At 35.4% G+C, this 26,899-nt stretch overlaps 1 protein-coding gene across 2 annotated transcripts in view; it reads left to right on the plus strand.

The window, feature by feature from the left end:
* LOC105679943 (probable cytochrome P450 305a1) overlaps window positions 1-26,689 on the plus strand; it is a 49,551-nt gene extending 22,862 nt beyond the window's left edge. For both annotated transcript variants that reach the window (XM_067351577.1, XM_067351578.1), the window contains exons 3-9: window positions 14,529-14,783; window positions 14,979-15,216; window positions 20,486-20,642; window positions 20,731-20,842; window positions 22,880-23,060; window positions 23,192-23,448; window positions 26,369-26,689. In XM_067351577.1, coding sequence (XP_067207678.1) covers window positions 14,529-14,783; window positions 14,979-15,216; window positions 20,486-20,642; window positions 20,731-20,842; window positions 22,880-23,060; window positions 23,192-23,448; window positions 26,369-26,547 — 1,379 coding nt within the window. In that variant the 3' untranslated portion in view covers window positions 26,548-26,689. The remainder of the gene's footprint in view (window positions 1-14,528; window positions 14,784-14,978; window positions 15,217-20,485; window positions 20,643-20,730; window positions 20,843-22,879; window positions 23,061-23,191; window positions 23,449-26,368) is intronic.
* The last annotated feature ends 210 nt before the right edge of the window (window positions 26,690-26,899 follow it).

Consider the following 26,899-nt stretch of genomic DNA (forward strand, 5'->3'; position numbering starts at 1 on the left):
CACAAGAACGACCCATTTTTTAACATCAAACTTGCACGTAGCCCAATAAAATCCCTGACGAATTTTCGCTAATGTCTTATTTACATCAAAATGTCCATTTGAAGGAGAATCATGCGCTTCTTTTAGAATCAAATCAAATCTTTTCTGAGATACAATTATTTGAAGAATTTGTTTTCTTAATGAAGGAGATTCCCATCTTTTATATAATACTCTATTTTGTAGAATTAAAGCATCCCACTGATTCCAATAAATTTTAGCAGAGGAACCTTTACTAACCACTTCTTGCCAAGAAGGACGTAATTTTGACTCTTTTCTTGTTAAAAATAACGAAATAATAGGATCGTCAAGTTGATCCTTCTTCCAATTAATACAATTATTTGTATTAAAATTAATTCAACCAACTATCATTTTTGTATTTTCAACTTCTTTAATTTCTATTTTAGCGCAATAATTACAAAGATCTTTTTTACAAGAATGTCTAGAAAGACCGTCAGCATTATTGTTAGATTTTCCACTTCGATATAAAATTTCAAAATCATATTGTTGAATTCTTTCCAACCAACGAGCGAATTGTCCTTCTAATTCTTTTAATGACATTAACCACCGAAGAGAAAAACGTGGTCAGTGCGAACAAGAAATTTTCTCCTAAATAAATAATGATGAAAATTTTTCATGGAATCAACTACTGCTAACAATTCCCGACAAGTAACACAGTAATTTCTTTCAGTTTTACTCAAAGCCCGACTAAAATAAGCGATGACTTTCTCTACACCATCTTGTCTTTGAGACAGCACTGCACCAATTCTATGATTAGAAGCATCTGTATCCAAAACAAATTCTCCTTTTTCAATAGGAAAAGATAAAATTGGAGAAGAAATTAAAGCCTGTTTAAGTTTTTCAAATACTATTTGACACTGCGACGTCCATTCAAATTTTGTTTGATTTTCCGTTAAAGAGTATAAAGGTTTTTCAAGAAAAGAAAATCCTTTAACAAATTTTCTGTAATAAGAACAGAATCCCAGAAAACTACGCAGCTGTTTTCTATTCTGAGGAATTGGCCAATCTTTAACGGCAGCTATCTTTTCCGGATCAGTAGTGACTCCTTTATTAGAAACTACATGATCTAAATATTTCACAGAATTTTTCAAAAACAAACATTTTTTTGAATTAAGTTTTAGATGGGCTAATCTAAAACGAAGAAATGCCATTTTTAATCGCTGAATTGCTTCCTCAAAAGTTTTTCCAAAAATAATTATATTATCTAAATAAACTAAACAAATCTTTGACAACAAATTATTTAAAACTTGCTCCATTAATCTCTCAAACGTAGCTGGAGCATTACATAATCCAAAAGGCATTACAGTAAATTGCCATAAACCGTTTCCTATTGAAAAGGCAGTTTTCTTTCTATCCTCTTTACGAATTCCTGATAATTGATCAATTGTATCATTAATTCTAGGTAACGGATAAGAATCTTTTATTGTTGCCGTGTTAATTTTACGATAATCAACACAAAAACGAAGTGACCCATCTTTTTTTCTAACCATAACTGCAGGTGACATCCAAGGACTTTGTGATTCCTCTATTACACCTTGTCTTTCCATTTCCTTAAGTATCTCATTTACTTCAACTCTTAAATGAAGAGGAATTCAATGCGGCATTTGTTTAATGGGACGTGAATCATCTACATCGATTCTATGTTCTATAAGATTACATTCCTCTGCAATAATCTCTTCAGAGAAAATGTCTTGAAAATCTTTCAAAATCTTAGCAAACACTTCTTTTTGAAAAGAAGTTAAATTCTCCGAATCACGTTCAAATAATTCAACTAAGAAAAAAAGAACTTCATTCGTTTGTAAATCTAATCGTGCACAAACAATTTTTTTATCTGACAATCCTAATGCTGATCGAAGACTATTTCCCACATCAGTAAGCGATAAGAAATCTACTCCTAAAATACAATCATCAATAATTTCTGCAACTATTAATGACAAATCTAACGAATATTTTCTTAATTCAACTTTTGCATTTGTTCAAGAACAAACTGAAACCTCCTCCCCTGTAGGATAAATTAATTTTTCTTTTTTATTTAAATTAAAAATTTTCATTTTATCTATTATTTTTTTATTTACAATGGAAACATCAGAATCTGTATCAACTCTAAATCTACATAACCTACCATTAATAAAACCTTCAAAATAATAACATTTTTTTTGAATTTGACTTAATCTAATTTTTCTTTCCGGGGTCCCCTTTTCTTTTGCCGAACTAGTACCGTTCAATTCGACAAAACTTAGTTTGTCGATTTTTTTTAAATTAAAGCCGGACATTCAATCCGGAAGTGCCCCGCTTTTCCGCATTGCCAACATTCTTTTGAACCCAAATTTTGTTTTGACTTTAAATTAATATTTAAATCTCTTTTTCTCTCTTCCCCATTTTTATTTTCTGAATCAAATTTTCTATTTCCACGAAAATTATTCATTTTTTTGAAAACTTTTCTTGTATTGCGCGGATCGCGGAGGCTGTTTCAATTGCAGTCTTAAGCGAATTGACTTCTTCTAAAGCTTTGTGTCCACGATACTAGAACTCGGTCCGAGATCTCGGACTGAGGGAAAGTTACTAGAACTTGGATCATGTACACACTGAATTTGGATGCAAAACTCGAATAAGAAGCTCAAACGAAAAAATGCGTTGCGTCCCATTTTTCGGTACGAGTTATTGCGAGTTATTAGATTTTACTAGTTTCTTTTACTATCTGTCAAGACAAAATATAAAATACTTATAGTGATACGAGATACTGTGAATAATATAAATAATATTTTAGTAAGTAATTATAGAATTGAAAAAATAAGAGAAATATAATTCTTAAATAAAATAAATTAATAAGATTAATAATTAATAAGATTTACATAAGTAGTTATTATTAGTTTTAATGCAGATGAAATTAGACATTAAAAATATATTATAACCTATATATACATATTATTTTTCAAGAAAAGTATAATATATAAAATTGATTTTCAGTAAAAACTTCTTTTATAATAAAAAATGGATAATAAGGAAAATGTTAAAATTTTATTAATGTTATATCAACAACATCCTTGTTTATATGTTACAAAAAGTGTTGATTATCATAATCGTATGAAACGAGATCAAGAATTACAGATAATCTGTAATCAGTACAAAGAATTAACAGGACAACCACTAACAACTGAAATTGCAAAAAAAAAAATTAATAATTTAAGATCACAATATCTGGACCATCTAAATAAAATAACATTCGAAATCAAGCGGTGCATTACTTGATGATATCTATAAACCAACTTGGTGGTTGTTTGAAGATATGAGTTTTCTATAACATAGATCAGAAAATCATCGTAAAGAATCGTAACTCGATTACAACGCTAACTATATTCAGCCAAGTATAAATATTATTGTTCGAGGACTCGGACCGAGATCTCGGATTGAGTTCTAGCATTGTGGACACAAGGCTTAATTGTAACGTTCGTTTTAAAAATCTATCGGATAACGCAGAAACAAATTGTGCACAAGCAATTTTATCTCGAACTACAAGATTGCATTCAGGATAAGCTAATCGCGTTAAACACTCTAATTCTGCTCTAAAAATTGTTAAATCTTCTCCAAACTTTTGTTTTCTTTTGTAAGTTGTAAATAATAATTCTGTCCAAGATGACCCTCTTCAAACCGTAATTCTAATTTAGTTTTTAAATCTTCAAACTGAATATTTTCTACGCCCACAAAAGAATCTAAAATTGTACGTGCCTTCTCCCTGAAACAAGCCGCGAGCGCAATAGACTTTACGGAATCCAACCAATTGTTTGTCTTTGCAATTAAATCAAATTGAGCAAGAAATTCTCGAATCGAAACATTTCCATCAAAAATATCCGGCTTTAATTTATATCCTAAACTTGCGCTAATATCCGTACGCACCGGAGAAACTTCCCTATCACCCGTGGAATTTGGAATATTATTTTTACGATTTAACTGAATAAAATTTTCCTGTAGACGATGCAGTTTCATCTCTCTGTTTAATTTTCTCCTGCATCTGCTCTCGCTCTATCCTCCTTTCTTCTCGGAATTGCCCAAACTTCTGGAGAATTACGCGCAACGTCTCCGACTTGGCTGTCATCGCCGGAGTACGGGAGCGGGTTGCCTCTTGGTTATTGAGCCGTGGTCATAATTATATTCTTCACTGCTTTTCTGGATGTCGTAGTATCCCGGACAAGCCCCCAAAATGTTGCACTCGCGACGATCACTTGCAAATGCGCTCGCGCAAGAAATAAATACTCAATTCAAGAACAAAAAACTTTAATGAACTCAACGGCAACACAACTAGAAACGAAACAACAGAACTATCTTGTACAATTCAGAAAACTGTCACGCCCGAAACGCGTTCTCACGGCACCGAGGACCAAGCGTAACTACTCTTCTGACACTTTATTTACAAATTACTAAGCGACGCTTCTCAACATTAGTTTATTTACAAATTACTAAGCGACGCTTCTCAATGCCAACTCGCAGCCCACACGTCGCAACTTCCGAACGACGATTTCCTGCGGCGCAAGCTGTTACGAGCGTATAGCTACGTAATAGATTATTTAGAATAAGTCGGGACACGTTTGTGGAAAAAGTCTTTATTCGGTGTTGCTGGTTTGAGCTTTGATCGAGAACTGAACTGGCGAGAATGATCTTCGTTTAAGGTGCTGTAGGAAAATCGTAGCGGCGGAATGTTTATTGGAAGGAAGCGGTTTTGTCAAAAGGAAAATATGCGTTAGGCATAGGGACAGCGTTTATGTTTATTGCAGTCATCGAAGGGTCACGTGTTTAGGATCAAGAAGGAGTAAAGATAAAAAAGGTTCAAAGGTTCGAATAAAAAAAGAGTAATATAAGAAACTATAAGTTGCGGCACGTAACATCTCCCCCCTTAGGAATGAAGATCTTTCTCGAAGTAGAAAAATACATTTAAGATCTTATTTCTAAATTAACGCAGTAACTTAATCTAGTATTACAATGATCAGAAAAATTAATATTCAACGATGTTCTAAACAATGAGGTATAACGTAGTCTTATACTCTAACATACACATGTATAGGCTCTTATACTATGTCATTAATTCGCAATGTTAAATTTCCTTAAGACGATACAATAGTTGTGTTTTGTCTTACACGCGTTCAAGTCTTGACAATCGATTATTACGAAAGCGAGAACGTCGGATCTCGTTATTTGTTCCATGTCCCTCTCTTTCGATACGAAGGGATTCTTCGCTGTCGGTCGGTACCGATATAAAGGTAACTTCGCGTTGCGTAGCTGTCGGATGAGCACTACGAGTGGTTATATTATTATTAAAACAGTTGTTAAAATACTGAACGCAGCCTTCCTTAGGTATACAACATAATTGAAAAATATGAACAAACTTACTAATCAATGAACATTTTACCGTTATATAGATAATAACTAATTCTATCATAGTATATAATATATAATAAAACCAACTCAAGGTCTTTTCATATAAGGTTTTAGTTCGGTGATGTTTGCCTATCTCATTTGCTTCTTTATATAATTCGTCCAAACTAGAACTAGCTGTTTTTAACAAATTAATATCTAAGTGAGGTGTTTTACCAATGTTTAACAATTGAAGCTCTGAAATATTAACATTACTTTCTTTGATATCTTCGCATAATTTGTTTGTACTAAGATTAACGTTAGGAATAAAATCTTTGTCAATGGTATCGATTATGCTTATAGTTTGGGTATGTAATAATACATTATCCGAAATGGCATCACATTCCGGGGATAGTTTAACTAAACCAGTTAAAAGTAGTTGTGTTTGACGCGGCTTGTCGTCTTTACATAAAATGTGAAGGGTCTCCTCCCGCGGCGCAGTATAAAGCCACGAGTTCGCAGATTGTAATTGATACCAGACAGTATTATGAATTTTCATTACACGGATATCGCATTCTTTCAATATGTTTTCTAATCTAGCGGATTTCAGTAGTTCCGATTCGCAAGTGTGGACGGTCAAAATCTGGTACAATAGGTCCGTTTGCTTGCAAATCATTGCGTCGTTAAAGGAAAATATGCGCGTTTTAATTTATTGACATGCAAGATTTGATTGCGTTTGCCTCTTTTAATTTCATAATTTACGTCGTTCAGTTTACGTGTAATTTGGAATGGTCCGTCGTATTGATCAGACAATTTTTTACTGCCTGTTCTGACCGTTTTGTGTAATACATAAACGTATTCTCCCGGATCTAAAACTAATGGTTTCATTTTCTTATCGTAATATTCTTTTGCTGACTCTTTAGCCTTTTGTAAATTATTCTTAGCGTTTTTTCTTAGGTAATTCAATCTATTCGTTAAATCTGCGAGAAATTCATGGAGTGATTCCTTGTCTCGGTTCTACAAGTACGGAAGGAAGTCGCGGTTTTCGTCCAAATACTAGTTCGTACGGAGATATTTTTGTTCCTTCGTGATAAGCGGTATTATAAGAGAACATAGCGGCATCTAGAAATGAATCCCAACTATTTTGATTTTGATTAATATATGGTTTAAGGTATTCAGCTAATACGTGATGTGAGCGCTCTAATGCTCCATTTGACTGAGGGTGGTAAACGCTTGTTTTTACCTGTTTGATTTTAAAGATCTTTGCAATTCCTTTCATTAACTCTCCTGAAATGTTACTACCTTGATCGGACAACAATTCTTTAGGTGAACCATAGGTATAAATATATTTATTGACGATTTTATCAGCTATAGTCGTACTGTTTGTGTCTAGCAATGGATAAGCCGTGCAGAATTTCGTTAATTGATCCTGTGTGGTTAAGATGTATTTATGTCCTTCCTCTGTTTCCGGCAAAGGACCCACAATGTCGATCGCTACCTTTTCAAATGCCTCACTTGGAGTGTCAGTAATTAACATGAGTGCTCTTGTTTTTACTCTAACTAATTTTCGTTTTTGACAATCATGGCAAGCTTTTATATAATTTTTTACGTCTTGTTTCATACCATCCCATGAGTAGTATTGTTGTATTCGTTTTAAAGTTTTTGTTACGCCTTTGTGACCTCCGATCGCTGAATTATGTAGTTCTGTTAAAATATTTTGTTTTATTATTGGATCAACAATTTCTTGTGTTAACGATTCTAATAGATATACTTTAATTGGTGTATCTTTAAATATATATTTTATCATTTGAGTTATTTTTATTTTATTGTTAGCGTCTCCTATAGGTGCTATCGAAATTATCGTTTGGTTATGTGCAATTACATATTCTTTTAGTTTAATTAAGCAATTAAAAATATCTTCCATATTTATTGGGGTATTTTTATTTTCGCGTGTAACGAGATTTATTTCGATTAGATGCTTCTTTTTCTTAATTTTAATATTTCCCGGTGTGAGCGTTATGTCTTCTGCTTTATTACCGTTTTTAGAAAGAGAAATTTTAATTTTAGGAGAAGAGTTTACTTCTTTCACTAAAAGACCTTTTATGCTACCTGAAATTTGAGGGATTATATTATCTGTTTCCCACAATGAATCATTTAGTGCGTGTTGTAAAAATAAGCTATAGCTCAAATTCGCATCGCTACTACCTGAAGCTTGTATCTGAAAGGTCATTATTTGCGGATTTCTAGAGAGTGCATCTGCATTTGTATTTAGTTTTCCTTCTTTGTATACGACTTTATAATTATATTCTTCTAATTTTAATCGCCAGCGCATTAGTCGGGATGATGGATCTTTAACATTAAAGAGCCAAGTTAACGGCTTGTGATCCGTGATAATTTTAAATGGTTTACCGTACAAGTAAGGTCGAAAATGTTTCACTGCCCAGACAATAGCTAAAAGTTCTTTTTCCGTTGTGTCGTAATTTCTTTCTGCTTTATTTAATGTTCGTGAAGCGTAACCAATGGGAAGATCGCTGCCTATTTCACCTTGTGATAAGATTGCACCGATTCCTTCATCGCTTGCATCAGTAGTTAATAAAAATTCTTTATCAAAATCTGGATATTGTAAAATAGGTTCTCTCGATAGTAACTGTTTTAGTTTTTCATAATTAATTTGTTGCCTTATTTCCCATTTAAATGGTACATTTTTTCTGAGGAGCGAAGTAAATGGTTCTGTAATTTTGCTGAAATTTTTAATAAACCTACGATAGTACCCTACAAGTCCTAAAAATTGTTTTACTTGTTTATGATTTTTAGGAACTGGATATTGCTCGATTGCTTTTATTTTTTCTGGGTTAGGTTTAACTCCCTTATCTGATATTGTATGGCCTAAATATGTTAATTCGCGCTTGAAAAATTCACACTTGTCTGGCTGTAAGCTAAGACCAGCTTCTTTGATTCGTTCGAAAATTTGGTGTAATTTTTGTTTATGTTCTTCTAAAGTTTGTGCGTATATAACGATATCGTCTAAATAAACAAAGCAAACATTTCCTTGTAGTCCGGTTAAAACGTTATCCATCAGGCGTTGAAACGTCGCGGGGGCGTTCTTTAAACCAAGTGGCATTTTTTTATACTCGAAATGACCGTTAGGCGTGTTAAAGGCTGTTTTTACGGTGTCTTGCGGATCCATGGGAATTTGATGAAAGCCTCAGGCTAAATCGAAACACGAAAAATACCTGGCTTTGCCTAATTGATCTAAGATATCTGATATGTTAGGTAAAGGGTATGCATCTCCGACTGTTTTTTCATTTAGTTTACGGAAATCTATTACTAACCGCCATCGTTTGTTGCCATCAACGTCGGGTTTTTTCGGCACTACCCATAACGGTAAGTTATACGGTGAAACAGACGGTTGAATAATATCCTGATCTAATAATTTATTTACCTGATTTTTAATTTTGTTTTTATGGATCGGTGGATATCTATATTGTTTTACGTTTATAGGGATGTTATCTGTCGTATTTATAGAGTGTGTAATTCTATTAGTACCTTTTAATTGATCTCCCGGTAAATAGAATATATCATTAAAATTTTCGATTATAGGTTGTATTGACTGTTTTTCTTCTTCATTTAAATGATCTAATCTTAAATTCTGTTTTAATAATTTTAATCTTTTTGTTACATTATTTGAGATTACCGAGTCTATCTTATATGTAGGGCTGTCCCTCGGGCTCGTGGTAATATCCACTGGCTCTACATCGATCTCAGGTAACTCTAGTTCTACTTCTTTTTCAGTCGTATTTGTCACGTATGTATACGTTTCTCTCGCGTGATTCACTTTTACTATGCTATTCATTAGAAAAACACCACGTTCTAACTCTTTGTGATCTATGAATGCATTATCAATGTTATAATGTTTCGTTTGTAACATCACAGGGCAAATACTTCTACTCGGTAACGTTATTCGATTACTAAATTCTAATGGGTATCTTTGATTATTGCTAATTGTTACCGTTCGCGTTTTGAAGTCAATTTTCGCGTTTTCTTGACGCAGATATGTAGAACCTATAATTCCTTGTTCCTTCAAAGGGAATTTACTGGGCACTACATGAAATTCGTGAACTCCCGTATTTGAATGTAAGTATGCAGTTCCGAGAGTTTGTTGCTTTTCTTCGGTTATGCCTTGAATTTCTACTTTTTCATCGACATACACAAGTGTATCGCGCTCTAATGCGTTAGCTTTAATGATGTTAATATCAGCGCTTGTATCTAACAAGAATCTGTCTCCTGAATTTCTAAGTTCTTCGAATGGGATTGATATAAGATTTCTTGAGGTTGTTCTGATTGTATATGTTCTTGCTCTTGTTCTAGTGATTGAATCGGATGTGCGCGACTCGATATTTGGCCTTGACGTTGCGCGCTTTTCGCTTGGCCATGGTAGTTTAAATGTGAATTATTAGTTAAATTATTAGGTAGGTTGTTAGATAAATTATTATTACGTTGATAATTCGCTTGATTATATTGATTGGGTTGGTTAAACCGGTTGGATTGATAGTTAGTGTTAGAAAAATTTTGGTTACTGTTAAATCTGCTTCCGTTCGGGTTATTATTCCGCGAAAAATTTTGCTCGCATCTGACGTTATTATATTGGTTATTTTGCCAAGAATTTTGATTTTCACGAGAGGCATTTTGTGAATCGTAACGTTTTTTCCTACATTCGTTTTCTGTGTGTCCTATTTTCCTGCAGTAATTACAAGTTATTCGCGATGTATCGTTGAATCTATTTTGTCTAAATCTTTCTGAATGATAATTAGATGTTGTAATGTACCTAGTTGCACTTTCTATTGCGTCTTCTAACGTGTTAAAATTTTGTGATAAAAGAAGTTGTGCCGTTTGGTTGTGTAATCCGCCTAAGAAATGAGTAATTAATTTATTCATTGCAAAGATTCTTAGTCCTGCTCTTGCTGTTGGATTGGGGTAATTAGAAATTGCAAGGATCATTTCAGAGTTTAATTTTCTGGTTCTAGTAGCATAATTTTCAATGGATTCATTTCTTTTTTGCTGAAGTTTATTAATTTCCACTTCCCAATGGTCAAAACTTTTGGAATTTCCGAATTCCTTTTCTAATGCTTTGCATAAATCATCAAGATTATTTATTGTATAGATTGTTCTCACTAACGCGGCATCTCCCGTTAATTTAACTTGTAAGACCGATCTAAAGAAAAATAACCTATCGTCTGGCTCGACTAAGTCATTAACTCCTTTACAATCTGCTGTAAATTGCGTCACTGGAATATTTTTCCCATTAAAAACAGGTATGAGCGATAAACTATTACGGACGGGAAAATAGCTACTGTTACTCGTCGAGGATCTTCGACTTTCTAGATTTGTGCCAAAATGATCTACGCCTTGCGCTGACTCTACCGTTTCTGTTCGATCGTTCATATTGATTGTTTCTAGATTTGAGATTACGTGATTATGTTTAGAATTATTATCGCTAATATAACTAATCGACGAACTACTTTCCGAACTGTCTGTATTATAATGCGCTTTAGTGTCTCTAAAGTTTACAAAATTCATAGACTTACAGAAGTACGATGCGCAGCATATCTATGACGAGATGGTTTCACGCCGCTGGTAGATATAGATGAATTGATGATGATGACGTAGATGAGATGATGATGAGGGTTGACCTTTTTTCGTGCTGGCCGTCCACGGAGTCTCGTTGTTGCTGTCCTTTTCCTTCGTTAGCTGCTGTGCTCGTCCAGGAGCGTCCTGATGCCTTTTTCCTCGGAGTAGGTTGTAAACTACACGTCGTGGTTTTATCGGCTAACAGACAGGATCTCAGCAGGTTGATCGAAATGTGCTCCCGTTAATTTCGTCAGGATAGCACCAAGTTATGATTGACCTCGGTTCTTCTACTTGATAGTCTTGCTTGGCTACGAAGTTTTCTCGAATTCCGGGTCTCTAACTTTCTTTCACTTGATATTAATTAACAGCAATCAGCTCAATTATAGCAAAAATTTCCGCACTTTTACACACAAACAATCCCGCCGCTGCCACCAATTGTTACGAGCGTATAGCTACGTAATAGATTATTTAGAATAAATCGGGACACGTTTGTGGAAAAAGTCTTTATTCGGTGTTGCTGGTTTGAGCTTTGATCGAGAACTGAACTGGCGAGAATGATCTTCGTTTAAGGTGCTGTAGGAAAATCGTAGCGGCGGAATGTTTATTGGAAGGAAGCGGTTTTGTCAAAAGGAAAATATGCGTTAGGCATAGGGACAGCGTTTATGTTTATTGCAGTCATCGAAGGGTTACGTGTTTAGGATCAAGAAGGAGTAAAGATAAAAAGGTTCAAAGGTTCGAATAAAAAAAGAGTAATATAAGAAACTATAAGTTGCGGCACGTAACAAAGCGCAACAATATATATAATATTCTATTCTTTGTTTTCTAATATTCTATCCCTTTTTATTTGTGATTGTAGACCAACATGACATCTGGTGTGAACTGCTTTAACTGTCTTATTTTGCTCACATACTTTTTGGTAGAATACAATGAGCGTGAAAACACCTTACATTCTTACATCGTGGTTTATTTAACTTAATTTGGCTAGAGCACTAAAGATACAGGTATTCTCATCTGCGCCATTTTCGTTCCATTCCCCCACTCCTTGTCCTCTTGGTCCCTACAAAGTTCGAGCAGCTTAGAAGACATAACCTAAACATCATAAACTTCTCAGCTCAGCGACAAAGGGGCGAGAGGGCAAGGAGTGGGGAAATGGAACAAAAATGGCGCAGACGAGAATACTCACGTTTATATAAGGCACTATAAAACGTGAGTATTCTCACGTCTGCTCACGTCTCCGCCATTTTTATTCCATTCCTCCATTCCTTGCCCTTTCGCCTCTGTCACTGAGCTGAGAAGTTTATGATGATTAAGTTATGGCTTCTAAGCTGCTCAAACTCTGTGTTTACGGGTATTTTGATTATCCGACTGTGAACAAAAAAAAGATACAAAATGCCTTGCTGCGTTGCGGTCAATTGTACCAATAGAACAGAAAAAGGCGCTCGATTATTTTTGTTTCCTGCGGATGATGTTCGTCGACAGCAATGAATACGTAATCTCCGCAGAGAGTCTTGGACACCAACCAAATCATCGTGCCTCTGTGAAGTAATAAAATACACGTAAACACAGAGTTTGAGCAGCTTAGAAGCCATAACCTAATCATCATAAACTTCTCAGCTCACAATCAGTGACAGAGGCGAGAGGGCAAGGAGTGGGGGAATGGAACAAAAATGGCGGAGACGTGAGCAGACGTGAGAATACTCATGTTTTATAGTGCTTTAGTCACGTTTAAACGAATCACACGCTGCCTTGACACACTCGTCACGTTTAGATGAATCACACGTCGCCTTTATACACTCATCACATTTATACGAATTATTCGAATTACATTTATACCGATCACACGCAAACATTTATACACACCATTTATACCAACCATACATTGCATATACAAACTGTCATCTATCTCATTATTTATTAAATAAACATATCATTTTGTTATCATCTTTAAAAACGCGAGTTTTTATTGACGTACCCTCAACCGAACGAACCCGGATTCCGGCGAGCTATACCGCGCCCGAAAAGCTCACACGGTTTCAGTAGAGATTTCAAGCTTTCATTAAAAAAAAAATCAGGATTCTACAATGATTTTTCGCGGAGTTATCGTCCGTCAAAGTTGATCAATTTTTGCTCAAAATTTTTCTATGCCATAATTTTGTTGAGCAGTATATACAGTGTGTTTCATTTTAATCTAGCCAGCCGAATATTTCAAACGCTGTTGAGTTTAGAGAAAAATGTTTCAGACAAAAGTTGTAGGGTTCGGAGGGGGACATAAGATGGTGGGCTTGAGTTTTTGATGAAGGTAAAATTGAAGGTCATATAAAGGTCAACTTTGTTTTTTTAAATGAAATGTAGTATTTTTCATTGCATATTCTAAAAGAACATAAAATTCTGCATTAAAATAGTCTGACACGTTTTTTCATAAAAATCCATAATTTTTTAGGAAATTTAGCAATTAAAGAAAAAATGTTTGTTTTTCGTAAAGAGAATCATGCATCAATTTGTACATGTTCATGAACATTTCTCGTTCTTAGAGTTACCCGGAATCAACGGCGTGGACGTGACGAAAATCTGATTCCATCGGGGTGCTTGATTTACGTGAGTCACCTTGCCTCTCACTTTTGGGGTTGCTAAATTTGCTACATTTCTTCAAAAATTATGGATTTTCATGAAAAACGTGTCAGACAATTTTAATGCAGAATTTTATGTTCTTTCAGAATATGCATTGAAAAATACTACATTTCATTTAAAAAAACAAAGTTGACCTTCATATAACCTTCAATTTTACCTTCATCAAAAACTCAAGCCCACCATCTTGTGTCCCCCTCCAAACCCTACAACTTTTGTTTGAAACATTTTTCTCTAAACTCAACAGCATTTGAAATATTCGCCTGGCTAGATTAAAATGAAACACCCTGTATACAGGATGTATAAAAAATTCCAGGACGACAAGATATCTAGAAAACTATAAGTTTTATAAAAAAATGTTTCAGATAAAAGTTATAAGACTTAAAAAAGTTTATTTATTGGCTTTATCAGTTTGACCTTGGGTAACGTCACCAAAGTCAAGGTTAGGTCAGCTTAAATTTTTTAAACTGAACTTCCTACTTTTTATTGTATATTCTTATAGCCCTTCTTGAGACCTTTACAAAATACTATAATTTTATCTACTTTAGGTTAGCCGTTTCAAAGTTATCGAGGTTTTTATAGTAAAATGTCGGTAACTATAGGCCAGTCATGAAAACCGTTTATTATTTAGCTCTGACAATGAGTCTTACAAGTCTTTGTCCATTGTTCAGAAGGTCAGAAGGTACAATATATGCGAAAACCAGCTCATTTAACCGAAATCCAATTTCTAATGGAATTAGAGCGGGGTTCTTTCAAATTGTGCAAAATCCATACAGAAAAAATATTTGATGATATTAATACTCTACATATCAACAGATATGTATATAGACAGAATCTTTTGTCTTTATATCGAAAAATACTATAATTTGTAGGTCCCTTTCCCTGGCCTTTTGTTGGAAACCATTTTTACTTACGAAAATTAACCCGTGTACTTGGTGGACAACATTTAGCCTTTTTGGAGCTGAGCAAATTATATAACAGCGGTGTTGTTAGCTTACAATTAGGCGCCAGCAAAGTGATTGTTATCTCAAACGCTAAATTGATACAAGAAGTTTTAAACAAGGAAGAGTATGATGGGCGACCTTGGACCGAATTTATAAAAATTCGAAATTTCGGAATGAAAAAAGGTAATAAATTCAATTTGTTATTCTACGACCTCGCTATTTAGCATTTTACAACTTTGTCACAAATTTCTGAAAGAAAAATCTTGAAATTTTTAAGTAACAAGTAAAACTGATTTTTTTGGGGGGTTATACAAGTCAGATGGTCAAGAATCTAAATTAAGGACAATTTTTAATTAAAATTATTAATTGTGAAATCAGGAATTACGATGAACGACGGTCCTGATTGGAAGGAATTACGCGCTTGGTCAATACGCACCTTGAGGAGCATTGGTTTTGCTAAACGGGAAATGACAGAACTAATTACGAATGAACTTAAACTTATATTGGAGAGATTAAAGGACAATAGTGTGCAACACATACGACCTGCGATTGAGCCAGCTGTAATAAATGTTCTTTGGACATTAGTAACAGGAAAGCCACTCCACTACGATTTGAGGTGCATAATCGTTATAAAGTTTTACAATTGTAGTATTAGTATTTTACATGTTATATATATAGAATACAAGTTACCTTACAAGTTTTTTTTAAATTTATATATTTTATGGCATATTTTAAAACGTAGAAATTCCTGCTTAAAAAATTATCATTTGTGTCTAACTTTTAAAATAAAATAATGTAAAAAAGTGTCAATTACCTGAAATTTATTAGTAATGTTTAATGTATAATATATAAAATAAATTAATATATAGGGTGGCCCAATGAAAAGTTTCCACCCCAATTATAATTTGCACAGACTTGCGAAGTTAAGATACAAAAAGCAGAAAAGTGAACAGTTCCTACGTAATTTTGGTCGCTGAATCCGAATCCGTCAGCAAAAAATGTCCATCACGTCAAGTTTTTGAGAAAAATGGAGTAATATAGGCCAAAAACAGTGATTTTTGCCATTTTTAAGGCGTTATTATGACGGACTCAAATAATATTTCAACATTCTGTCTGCGGCATCTTAAAGCGCCATATTTTGTCTTCAAATTGCAACTTTTTTTATTCCTGTAAGGTTTTTTTTCGCCGAGTTATGAAGGTTTGAAGATGGCAACTTTTCGATGATCAGACTATGCACTGCCGAAATGGTGAAAAATCGACAATTCGGTGAATTATAAAATAAATATTTAAAAAATTGGTATCCGTGAGTTATTTAGGTCGCTGAACACGAGTCTGACGTCAGAATTACAAAATTCAAAACGTTCGTAACCGTTTCTCCCTATTTTGTCGATGCTTACTTCGTTCTCGCTCGCGCTTGTGCGTTCGGCACAGTAGAAAAATCTTTTTCTGCGTTCTAAAAACACTCTCCATAAAAACAATTTTTCTCTGCTTCTTTGTTAAAATATTGGGTGGATTTTCGAAAAGTTATCACCCCCGATTTGGCTGATATTCAGCCTAAATATTTATTTTATCTAGTAAATAATATTCCTAAATGGATTATTGGCGCAAATGTCCCCTCTGCCTTCCAGCCCCCCTCAAAGGTAAAACTGTTTTTATTAATTATTTTAGAAAGTATTCATTGTACGGAAAAAGTTGTTAAACAAAAAATGAAGCTCATAATAAACTCTACAAATAAGGTTCTATACATATTTTACCTAACTCCAATATTTTAGTCATTATTATCAAAAAAACTTGTAAAAGCCTAGTAGGAGGGTCGGCACTCACTGCATCCACGCATACACTTTACAACGCGAAGCGAGGTTCCACGTGGGTTTACGAGTTTCTACGCAAAGCGAGACTCAATCCAAATCCTATGTGTGTAGTTTTTTGATGGTGGAGCCCCCCGCAGGGAGACGGAACACACTGCCTCCAGATTTTTGATAATAATGGCTAAAATATTGGAGTTAGGTAAAATATGTATAGGACCTTATTTGTAGAGCATTTTATGAGCTTCATTTTTTGTTTGACAACTTTTTCCGTACAATAAACACTTTCTGAAATAATTAACAAAAACAGTTTTACCTTTGAGGAGGGCTGGGGAGCGTAGGGGGCATTTGCGCCAAAAATCCATTTGGGAATATTATTTACTAGATAAAATAAGTATTGAGACTGAAAATAAGCCAAATCGGAGGTGATAGCTTTTCGGAAGTTTATCCAAAATATTCAAATATTTTATTTAGGATACCTATATTACGTCGCAGAAATTCGAATCTTTCTAAATTTAACAGTTTCGTAAAAATATCCGCTAACTGATGTTTTATTCGCACATATTTTACACTTATCACACTGTTTTCAAGTCACGCACGTAATGACATATTTAACATCTATATGTCTAGCAAGCCCTACAATTTCTTTCGTCGTAGCCGCTGTGACATAATCAGTCCCATGTCAGTAGTGGAAAGCGCTATACTTTGATGTTTCTTGCTTAGCCGGATCGCAATTCGCGTAATACATGGTACACCGATTGATTAATGCGTCTCTTTGCCTCCGGCGACATCAGATGCTATCTGTACAGAATAAAAAGTTTCATAAGACAGTATTTAATTTTTGTATTAACGAACGGAAATATATTTGAGAATTTTTTAAAATTTCTTTATCTCTTTATCTCTTTTGTAATACCATATTATTGATTCTTTTTCACTTTCGCACACGACACTTTCGTACATGGTTTTATCTCCTGGTCATAGTTTGTCTTCGAATAACAAAGATGTCGACGCGAAAATGTATTAATAATCCAGATTTTTGCTACATTTGTGGTAAGTACACTCTCGAAAAACAAAGACGGCCATTAACGGAACAATTGAAAATAAATTACCGTAATTATTTTGACAGAGAAATCAGCAATCAGGATAAAAAGTGGGTCCCTCATTCATTTTGTAATACTTGTGTTTCGAGTCTCTCTTTATGGAAGCGTAGAATAAAGATAATGCCTTTTGCAATCCTTATGACATGGAAGAAACCTCAGTCTCATGATGACTGCTATTTTTATCAATGCAAATTGCAAGGATTTAATGCTAACAACAAGAAAAGTATTCAATATGCTAATGTGTCGTCAGTAATAAAACCAATTCCCTATGGACCTGACTATCCTATACCATTGCCGCCAGTAATAGAATCTGATGATATTCATGATGTCGAATGTATGGAAGATGATCCTGAATTTGTTGATGTACAAGTTGATGAAACGCCTTAACTCTTTACTCAAAGTGATTTGAACGATTTGGTTCGAGATTTGTCACTGAGTAAAGAGAATGCTGAAATTCTAGGCTCGCGTTTAAAAGAAAAGAATTTACTTGTACCAGAGACAACGTTCTATTGGTACAGGAATAGAGAAAAAGAATTCTTTTCATTTTTTGCACAGGAAGGTCCTTTAGTTTTTTGCAAAGATATTAGAGGATTGATGAAAAACTTGGGGCATAATGCTTATAATGCAGATGAATGGAGACTTTTTATTGACTCCTCAAAAAGAAGTTTGAAGGCAGTACTATTGCATAATGGAAATAAATATGCATCAATACTGGTTTCTCATCTATTTAAAAAAAAACATACGAAAATCTCGAAGTTGTTCTCAGGACTATCAAGTATGATGAGCATAAGTGGAATATTTGTGGGGATCTGAAAATTATATCCATGGTCCTTGGCCAACAGTCTAGGTACACCAAATACTCTTGCTTCTTATGCCAGTGGGATAGTAGGGCACGTCAAGAGCATTGGACGAAAAATGTGTGGTCACCTAGGGAATGTTTACTTCTGGGGTCAATGAATGTTGTGAATTCTTCTCTTGTACCACCGTCTAAAGTGCTTTTACCTCCACTGCACATTAAATTAGGGCTCATCAAATAGTTTGTCGAGGCACTGAATAAAGAAGGAGAATGTTTTCAGTACATATGCAAAAAATTTCCAGGGCTTAGTGACGCAAAAATAAAAGGTGTTTTTATTGGTCTCGACATAAAAAAATTGATGAAAGACTCTGATTTTCAGGCAACAATGACGTCTGTTGAACGAATTGTTTGGGACGCATTCAAAAATGTTGTGGAAGATTTCTTGGGAAATAAAAGAGACAAGAATTACAAAATTCTTGTACAGAAAATGCTGACAAGCTTCAAGTATCTCAATTGTAACATAAGTTTAAAGATTTATTTTTTACGTAGTTATTTGGACTATTTTCCTGAAAAATTAGCATGTTAGTGACGAACAAGGAGAGAGATTCCATCAAGACATAAAAGAAATGGAAAGACGATACCAAGGCAGATGGAATGTTAACATGTTGGCAGATTACTGCTGGTGCCTCAAACGTGACAATTACAATGCATGTCACAGACGGAACAGCCATAAGCGTTCTTTCGAAGGAGTGTAAATGTTTTCAGTTATGGATCTTCTCCCAATCTTGCCTTTATTGGCTGAGTAAAATCTCGCTCTTGCCTCAGCTGACTGGATGATTTTCGGATCTTAAGTAGGTAGTGTTGGATTAGATTAAGTGTTAGATTAAGTAGATAGTGTAATTGTTAGATTAGAATCATAATTTTCTGTACTACACTAATTTCAGTGAGGCTATTTAGGTGACGAGGTTAGCATTATTATTTTCCCATGGCCTGACTAGGCTAGATTTGGTTATGTCATATATATCTGGTATTTTATATATGTTTTCTATAAAAATCCGGTTAAAAAATAACAAAAATCTATTTTCCATATTGCAATTTCTGTTTGTTCGTAGTTTGCATGCGTTAATTTCAGAGTTAATTTCAGTTTATTAACTGTGCAGGAGTTGTTTTTGAGCTGCCACTTTGAATTTTGTAATTCTGACGTCAAATTCGTGTTCAGCGACCTAAATAACCCACGGATACCAATTTTTTATATATTTACTTTCTAATTCACCGAATTGTCGATTTTTCACCATTTCGGCAATGCATAGTATCATCGTCGAAAAGTTCCCATCTTCAAACCTTTATAACTCGGCGAAAAAAAATCGTACAGGAATAAAAAAAATCGCAATTTGAAGAAAAAAGATGGCACTTTAAGATGCCGTAGACAAAATGTTAAAAGTTTATTTGAGTCAGTCATAATAACGCCTTGAATATGGCAAAAAAAAACTGTTTTTGGCCTATATTACTCCATTTTTCTCAAAAACCTGACGTGATGGACATTTTTTGCTGACGGATTCGGATTCAGCAGCCAAAATTACCTAGGAAATCACTATTCTGCTTTTTGTATCTTTTAGGACCCTTAATTTCGCAGGCCTGTGTAATTCATCAAAAAAATTGCACAGCGATTTATTACTATTCAAATTAAAGGGAAAATATCTTATATAAAATGCAAGAAATTCTCTATGATTTTTTCCATGTCAGGTATAATGCAGCAAAGTTGTATTAAAAATTTTTATTTTGACGGATCAAGCTTTACATCGTGTCGTTTTGTAAAAAAAAAAAATTAAAATCCGCAAAAGGCATTTGAAAGAAAAAGTTTCAAAGCTTCAAAATGCTTTTCTTGGAATTAAAATACGATGATTTTTTGCGGAATAATTTGAACATCTTTTTAAGCAATTTTTCATGATCCTTTAATTATTGTGAGTTGTGTATGATAATATAAATTAGAACAATTAAATAATTTGAGAAAGAATTTTATTCTCTATTCTAAGTGATTTGTTTATTTTATACATATTTTAATAGCCAAGTTTCATAGATTTTATTTCTAAAAAGCTCAAACGGAAATGTAGATCAATCATTACATTATGTACGTTTGCATTGAGATACAATCGCTTATCATCTCAATTTTGCGACTACTTACAGATTAAAGTTTATGAATTTATTGAATCGTCGTATGCAAGCTTTCGACATGGCGGGTGGACTTCTCTCTGCTTTTCCCTGGATACGTTACGTAATACCCAAGGTCTCAGGATACAAACTCCTCGTTGAGTTTAATCAAGAACTCAAGAGTTTTCTAATGGTGTGTGACTGATCATTTTTTTTTGAATTTTAGAGTTTATTTTGTATTTATTGATACTTATGATTGATACTTTGTTTTGAATGTTCAGGATATTATTAATGATCATAAAGAACGATATGTCGAAGGAAGCAAAGCAGACTTTATTGACATGTTTCTCAGCGAGATATTTAAACATGAAGACAAAAAATCTATCTTTACAGGTATGAGTTTAGTTTCCTATTATAAATTATTTTAAGAAAATAATGCAACTGATGGAATTTGTTATATTTAAACATTTATTTATTTCACATATAATAGTAAGGCTCCATATGATAACAATCAAGAAATATAATAGAAGAGCATTAAGAGCCGTCGCAGGATGTTAGTGCTAAATTTTTAAATTTTTCTTAAAGAAATTAATAAATTAGTCCACAAGAGACAGTTAAATTGTACACGCACGCACGCACGCACGCACGCACGCACGCACGCACGCACGCACGCACGCACGCACGCACGCACGCACGCACGCACGCACGCACGCACGCACGCACGCACGCACGCACGCACGCACGCACGCACGCACGCACGCACGCACGCACGCACGCACGCACGCACGCACGCACGCACGCACGCACGCACGCACGCACGCACGCACGCACGCACGCACGCACGCACGCACGCACGCACGCACGCACGCACGCACGCACGCACGCACGCACGCACGCACGCACGCACGCACGCACGCACGCACGCACGCACGCACGCACGCACGCACGCACGCACGCACGCACGCACGCACGCACGCACGCACGCACGCACGCACGCACGCACGCACGCACGCACGCACGCACGCACGCACGCACGCACGCACGCACGCACGCACGCACGCACGCACGCACGCACGCACGCACGCACGCACGCACGCACGCACGCACGCACGCACGCACGCACGCACGCACGCACGCACGCACGCACGCACGCACGCACGCACGCACGCACGCACGCACGCACGCACGCACGCACGCACGCACGCACGCACGCACGCACGCACGCACGCACGCACGCACGCACGCACGCACGCACGCACGCACGCACGCACGCACGCACGCACGCACGCACGCACGCACGCACGCACGCACGCACGCACGCACGCACGCACGCACGCACGCACGCACGCACGCACGCACGCACGCACGCACGCACGCACGCACGCACGCACGCACGCACGCACGCACGCACGCACGCACGCACGCACGCACGCACGCACGCACGCACGCACGCACGCACGCACGCACGCACGCACGCACGCACGCACGCACGCACGCACGCACGCACGCACGCACGCACGCACGCACGCACGCACGCACGCACGCACGCACGCACGCACGCACGCACGCACGCACGCACGCACGCACGCACGCACGCACGCACGCACGCACGCACGCACGCACGCACGCACGCACGCACGCACGCACGCACGCACGCACGCACGCACGCACGCACGCACGCACGCACGCACGCACGCACGCACGCACGCACGCACGCACGCACGCACGCACGCACGCACGCACGCACGCACGCACGCACGCACGCACGCACGCACGCACGCACGCACGCACGCACGCACGCACGCACGCACGCACGCACGCACGCACGCACGCACGCACGCACGCACGCACGCACCGTCTGCTGCGTCGGCTCGGTGGAAGCGAGACGTCTGTTCTCTTCCATTGGTCGAACGGCAGAGCGCACACGAACGCGTGACATAAGCGCTTCTCAGTTGTGTGAAGCAGTGGAGCCGTAAGCCGCGGTTGGCAAAATCGCATCATTGCAGTTAAGTGATTGCTTAATCATAAAGCTTGTTTGATCAATTTTAAACACTTATATTTCAAACATTATTGCTTGTATGAAAAAATTGTGAAGAACTTTTTTATTTCGTTTTTTGAGAATTTTTATGTTATAGTATACTGATTCGCAAATTACGAGATATTCTGTATACAGTTTGGAAACAATTTTGAAATGTGCTAATTACAGTTACATTAAAGAAAACCTGATAACAGACCAAAACATTTATTGTTTATGTTTTTTTAATAAATGTTTGTTATTGGCATTCTCTTACATCTTCTGCCTCGCCAACTTTATTGTTTTTTTAAATTTGCCTAATCATTCGAGTTTTTATAATTTTTGATTTTACAAGACAAAATGTCTTTATCTTTAGTTTTCTTTATTTTACATGCAATCCTTTGTATAATTTCCAGATGACAATCTTCTTGTCACATTAGCGGATTTTTTTATCGCTGGAATTAATACCACAACAGCAACGCTGGATTTTCTCTTTTTACAAATGGCCAATCATCAGAATGTGCAGCAGAAGTTACACAAAGAGATCGATGCCGTGATCGGTTCCAACAAATTTCTGAATCTAGAAGATAGAATAAAGTAATAATTAACTCATTTTTTAAGCTAAATAATCTTTTTGCAATATACTCTTTTATTGATCTTTGTTTTTGGAGTCTTTTATCTAGCATTCGAGAAACCAATCTTTTATGTTAAATTTTAATATTTTATAGTATGCCTTTTACGGAAGCCATATTAACTGAATGTCAACGTATATGGCTTGTTACACCTGTAATTGGACCACGACGTGTTCTTTGTGATACAACTCTCGATGGATACACAATACCGAAGAATAGCACTATTCTGTTAAACATTTTCTGTAACAACATGAATCCAGAATTTTTTCCTAATCCGATTTTGTTTCAACCAGAAAGATTTGTTAAAGATGGTGTTTATCAACCAGACAAAAACATAATAATATTCGGAAAAGGTGAGTGATGAAAGATTTTATTTGTAGAAAAATAACATGAAAACAATTTTTTGTGTGCAAAATTTGTTGGAAATGATCGCTTGTTTGACAAAACTTGTAATATTTAACCATCGGACGATGGTAGTGACTGGATCCGTTAGACCCATACCGATTTTTATGTTTTATTTCCATTGTAAAAATTATACAACACTTTTGAATTTTGACATATCTTTTTTTTTTGAAATCTTGTGCAATACTACTGTATATTGACTGCAGGAACACTAGTTCAATGCTGTCTGCTTTATCACTGCAAAAGTGATGCCATTTCGATTTCGGGGCTCCGTGGTCCCAAGTACACACTTCTTTCTTTCCGCGTGTATTCCTAACAGTGTACAATCAAGTAAATTATTAGATTTTTTTTGGCAAAAAATATTATTTTATATTTATTTAAAATATCTGTATATGTTAATCTAATAACTTTAGAAATAATACTGATTGGCTATTGTCAATAGAAAAATGAAAAATTATTTTACTATTTTGTAACAAAGTGCAAGTTTAACATGTGTTTAACATGTGTAGTATAACGAAAGTAAATATGCATTTTAGGTCACACCTCACTGATTTTGTCACCATTTAGATATGTTGTAGGGGAGGTTGTTCTGAGTAATTCTCCACAAAAATCAAGTGGGGAGCGGCATTGGTTTAGGAGATATAACAAATTAAAGTTTTGCAATTTTAATGCTCTTCTGGTGTTATAAACTGATATTATGAACAGTGGAGTTTATATACGCCGTATTTGTATACAAACACGATGTAAAGTTTATGTTTACATTTTTTAAAGGGTGACTACATGGTTATAGATATTTTGTCAACAGTCGGCTTTATCTATTTCTCACAGTTTATTAACAGCTTTCAACATGCGATTACACGAATTTCTAAGTCTTGTTGAGGATAGCAATAAGTTATTAGATTTTCTCGTTGATCGAAAAGTTACTCACAAACACATTAAATGTCTACGGTGTGAAGTATTTGTTGATTTAAATTGTGAATGTATGCCTTTTATGTGTCACGCTATGAAGTATGAACGCGGACACAAAAGACGACGAAAAATGTGGTGTAATTTTACATTGACGGGGGAGGGGCTCCGCTAAAAAATCTAACAAATTTAACAAAAATCTAACCTAACTTAACCCAAACCTAATTTCATAAAATTTTACATACATATTTATTCATATTTACAGAATTTAAATAAACTTTTATAAAATTAAATGTTAGTTTTTACGTTTTACAATTTTAAAGATAGGCCATAAAAAAAACACATGTCGCTGGTTGACATGATTCCAGCATTCCTATTTGCTTGAAGCAAAAAAAAATAAACAAGATTTTTAATTATTATCAATGTGGCTATGGTCCGAACCAGAATAAAAAAAAAATATTGCAAATTGTTAAATTAGCGCAGTTTTAAAAAACAGATATCAATTTTTCACTAAAATTTTAAACTTTGACAGTTATAAAAAAATAGTTAATTTGAAGATATCGTAATAATCCTGGTTCCAACCATAAGCGGACATGTATTTTATATGTACAAAAAAGTTGAAGCCGATCGGTACTTTTTGAGAAATCGTGTCAACCGATTCAAAAAACATAGTTTTGAGAAAAACGCATTTAAAGTTTGAAGTATGATATAATATAAAAAATGAAAGTTTACCTTTAATCGGCGATACCAGAGCCATACAGCAAACTCTCCTCTATCTCAAAATGTTTGTTTTGTTCTGATAATTACAATCTACGAGCATTACGAACTTCCTTTGATGCTTCAGATGCTCGCTGCTCAGATCGATCCGTATTCTTCATCCCATATATCAGCAAACACTCTCGCTTCGGGTCCAATTTTCACTCCCATCAATGTTAACATCTCCAAAAGGTGAAAGCCTTCATCAAGGAAAATACAAGTTGCCAAATATGTTGCAATTTCGATTGTTTTAAACGCTTCTAGAGATTGTCCTTTCAAAACAGGTACTTCTAACGGTCGTTTTAAATCAATACATACACAATACACACTAGAGAACACAAAATAAAGAATACTATACAAAGAAAACTATACTAGAAAATTATTCTGAGAATGGGTATCTATTCGATGCACCTTGTATCTAAGCGCATCGATTTTTCATCAGAACGGCGCAACTTACAAATATTTTTATCTCCGTTATTTTTACGTATTTTGCCAAAACTTCATAGGAACTCATTTTTGAGACCTTAAACATTAAAAAAAAATGAAAAAATTCAGGTTTTTTGAAGTTGCACAGTAGAATACTCCCTTAAAATTGTAAAACTTTAATTTGTTATATCTTCTAAACCAATGCCCCCCCCCACTTGATTTTTGCGGGGAATCACTCTAAAAACTACAAATCCTCTACAATATATCTAAATGGCGACAAAATTGGTGAGGTATGACTTAAAATGCATATTTACCCTTTTTGTAAAAGAATTTTAGAGATCATTAATTAAAATGTAACCATGTTTCATAGCTCATCGTTCCAGTTTGTTGAACTTTTTTTGATTTTTTAATGGATTTATATTATGAGTTCCCGACAATCGCAAATTCTATACTAAATACAAGTTTGAACGATGAACTGTGAAACACAAATGATAGTATCCACGTGACTGATACATTAACGACTAGCAAATAAAGGTTTGTATGTTTCATATTTCGCGAATCATTCAAAATTAACTAATTCGTTCGAGGGAAGTACAGTCCGAGGATTTTTTGATAGTATTTCATATATGTATATTTAAATTTAAGAGATTAATTAATATTTACGCGGTATTTTTTGCGTAGTAATTAATTACAATAAATAAACACGATTAAATTGAAGTCTTGTATATCATTTCAATAATTTTGATGAACAATTTATAGTCTGAGAAATTTTTTTTTTTTTAGGAAAAAGAAGATGTCCCGGAGAATCATTAGCAAAAACAGCTATATTCTTACTATTTGCTGGAGTAATGCAAAGGTATCGCCTTCTTCCGATACCAGGTAAAGAGACTATTGAGGCAGAGATAGGCACAGGATTAACAATTGCACCAAAGCCTTATGAAATGTTAATCATTCCACGATAAAGTAGATATCACTTATTGTGTAAGTCACATAGTAGGTATCATAAAGTAGTTTACATTACAATTTGTGACAATGTAAGTCTTTTGGAAAAAAAAGAAAAAAGTGTGATTAAAATAAACAAATCTTATGTAGAAGAATTTAAAATCTGTTATTTAATGATGTTTACGTGTTATTCAATATTTTGTAGGTAATGACTTGCGGCGTCTGGCTGTTTTCGTTTCTTGTTTGCATTTTTGTTTATGTTGGTATTTGTAAACATAGGCAGTATAATTCTTATTTATCATTTCTGTTATCTTACTATCATTGTTTATTATCAATCTTTATTAACCTATCTCGATGTCAAGACACACTAAT

This window comes from Linepithema humile, chromosome 3, assembly GCF_040581485.1.
Source record: "Linepithema humile isolate Giens D197 chromosome 3, Lhum_UNIL_v1.0, whole genome shotgun sequence".
Taxonomy (NCBI): Eukaryota; Metazoa; Arthropoda; class Insecta; order Hymenoptera; family Formicidae; genus Linepithema; species Linepithema humile.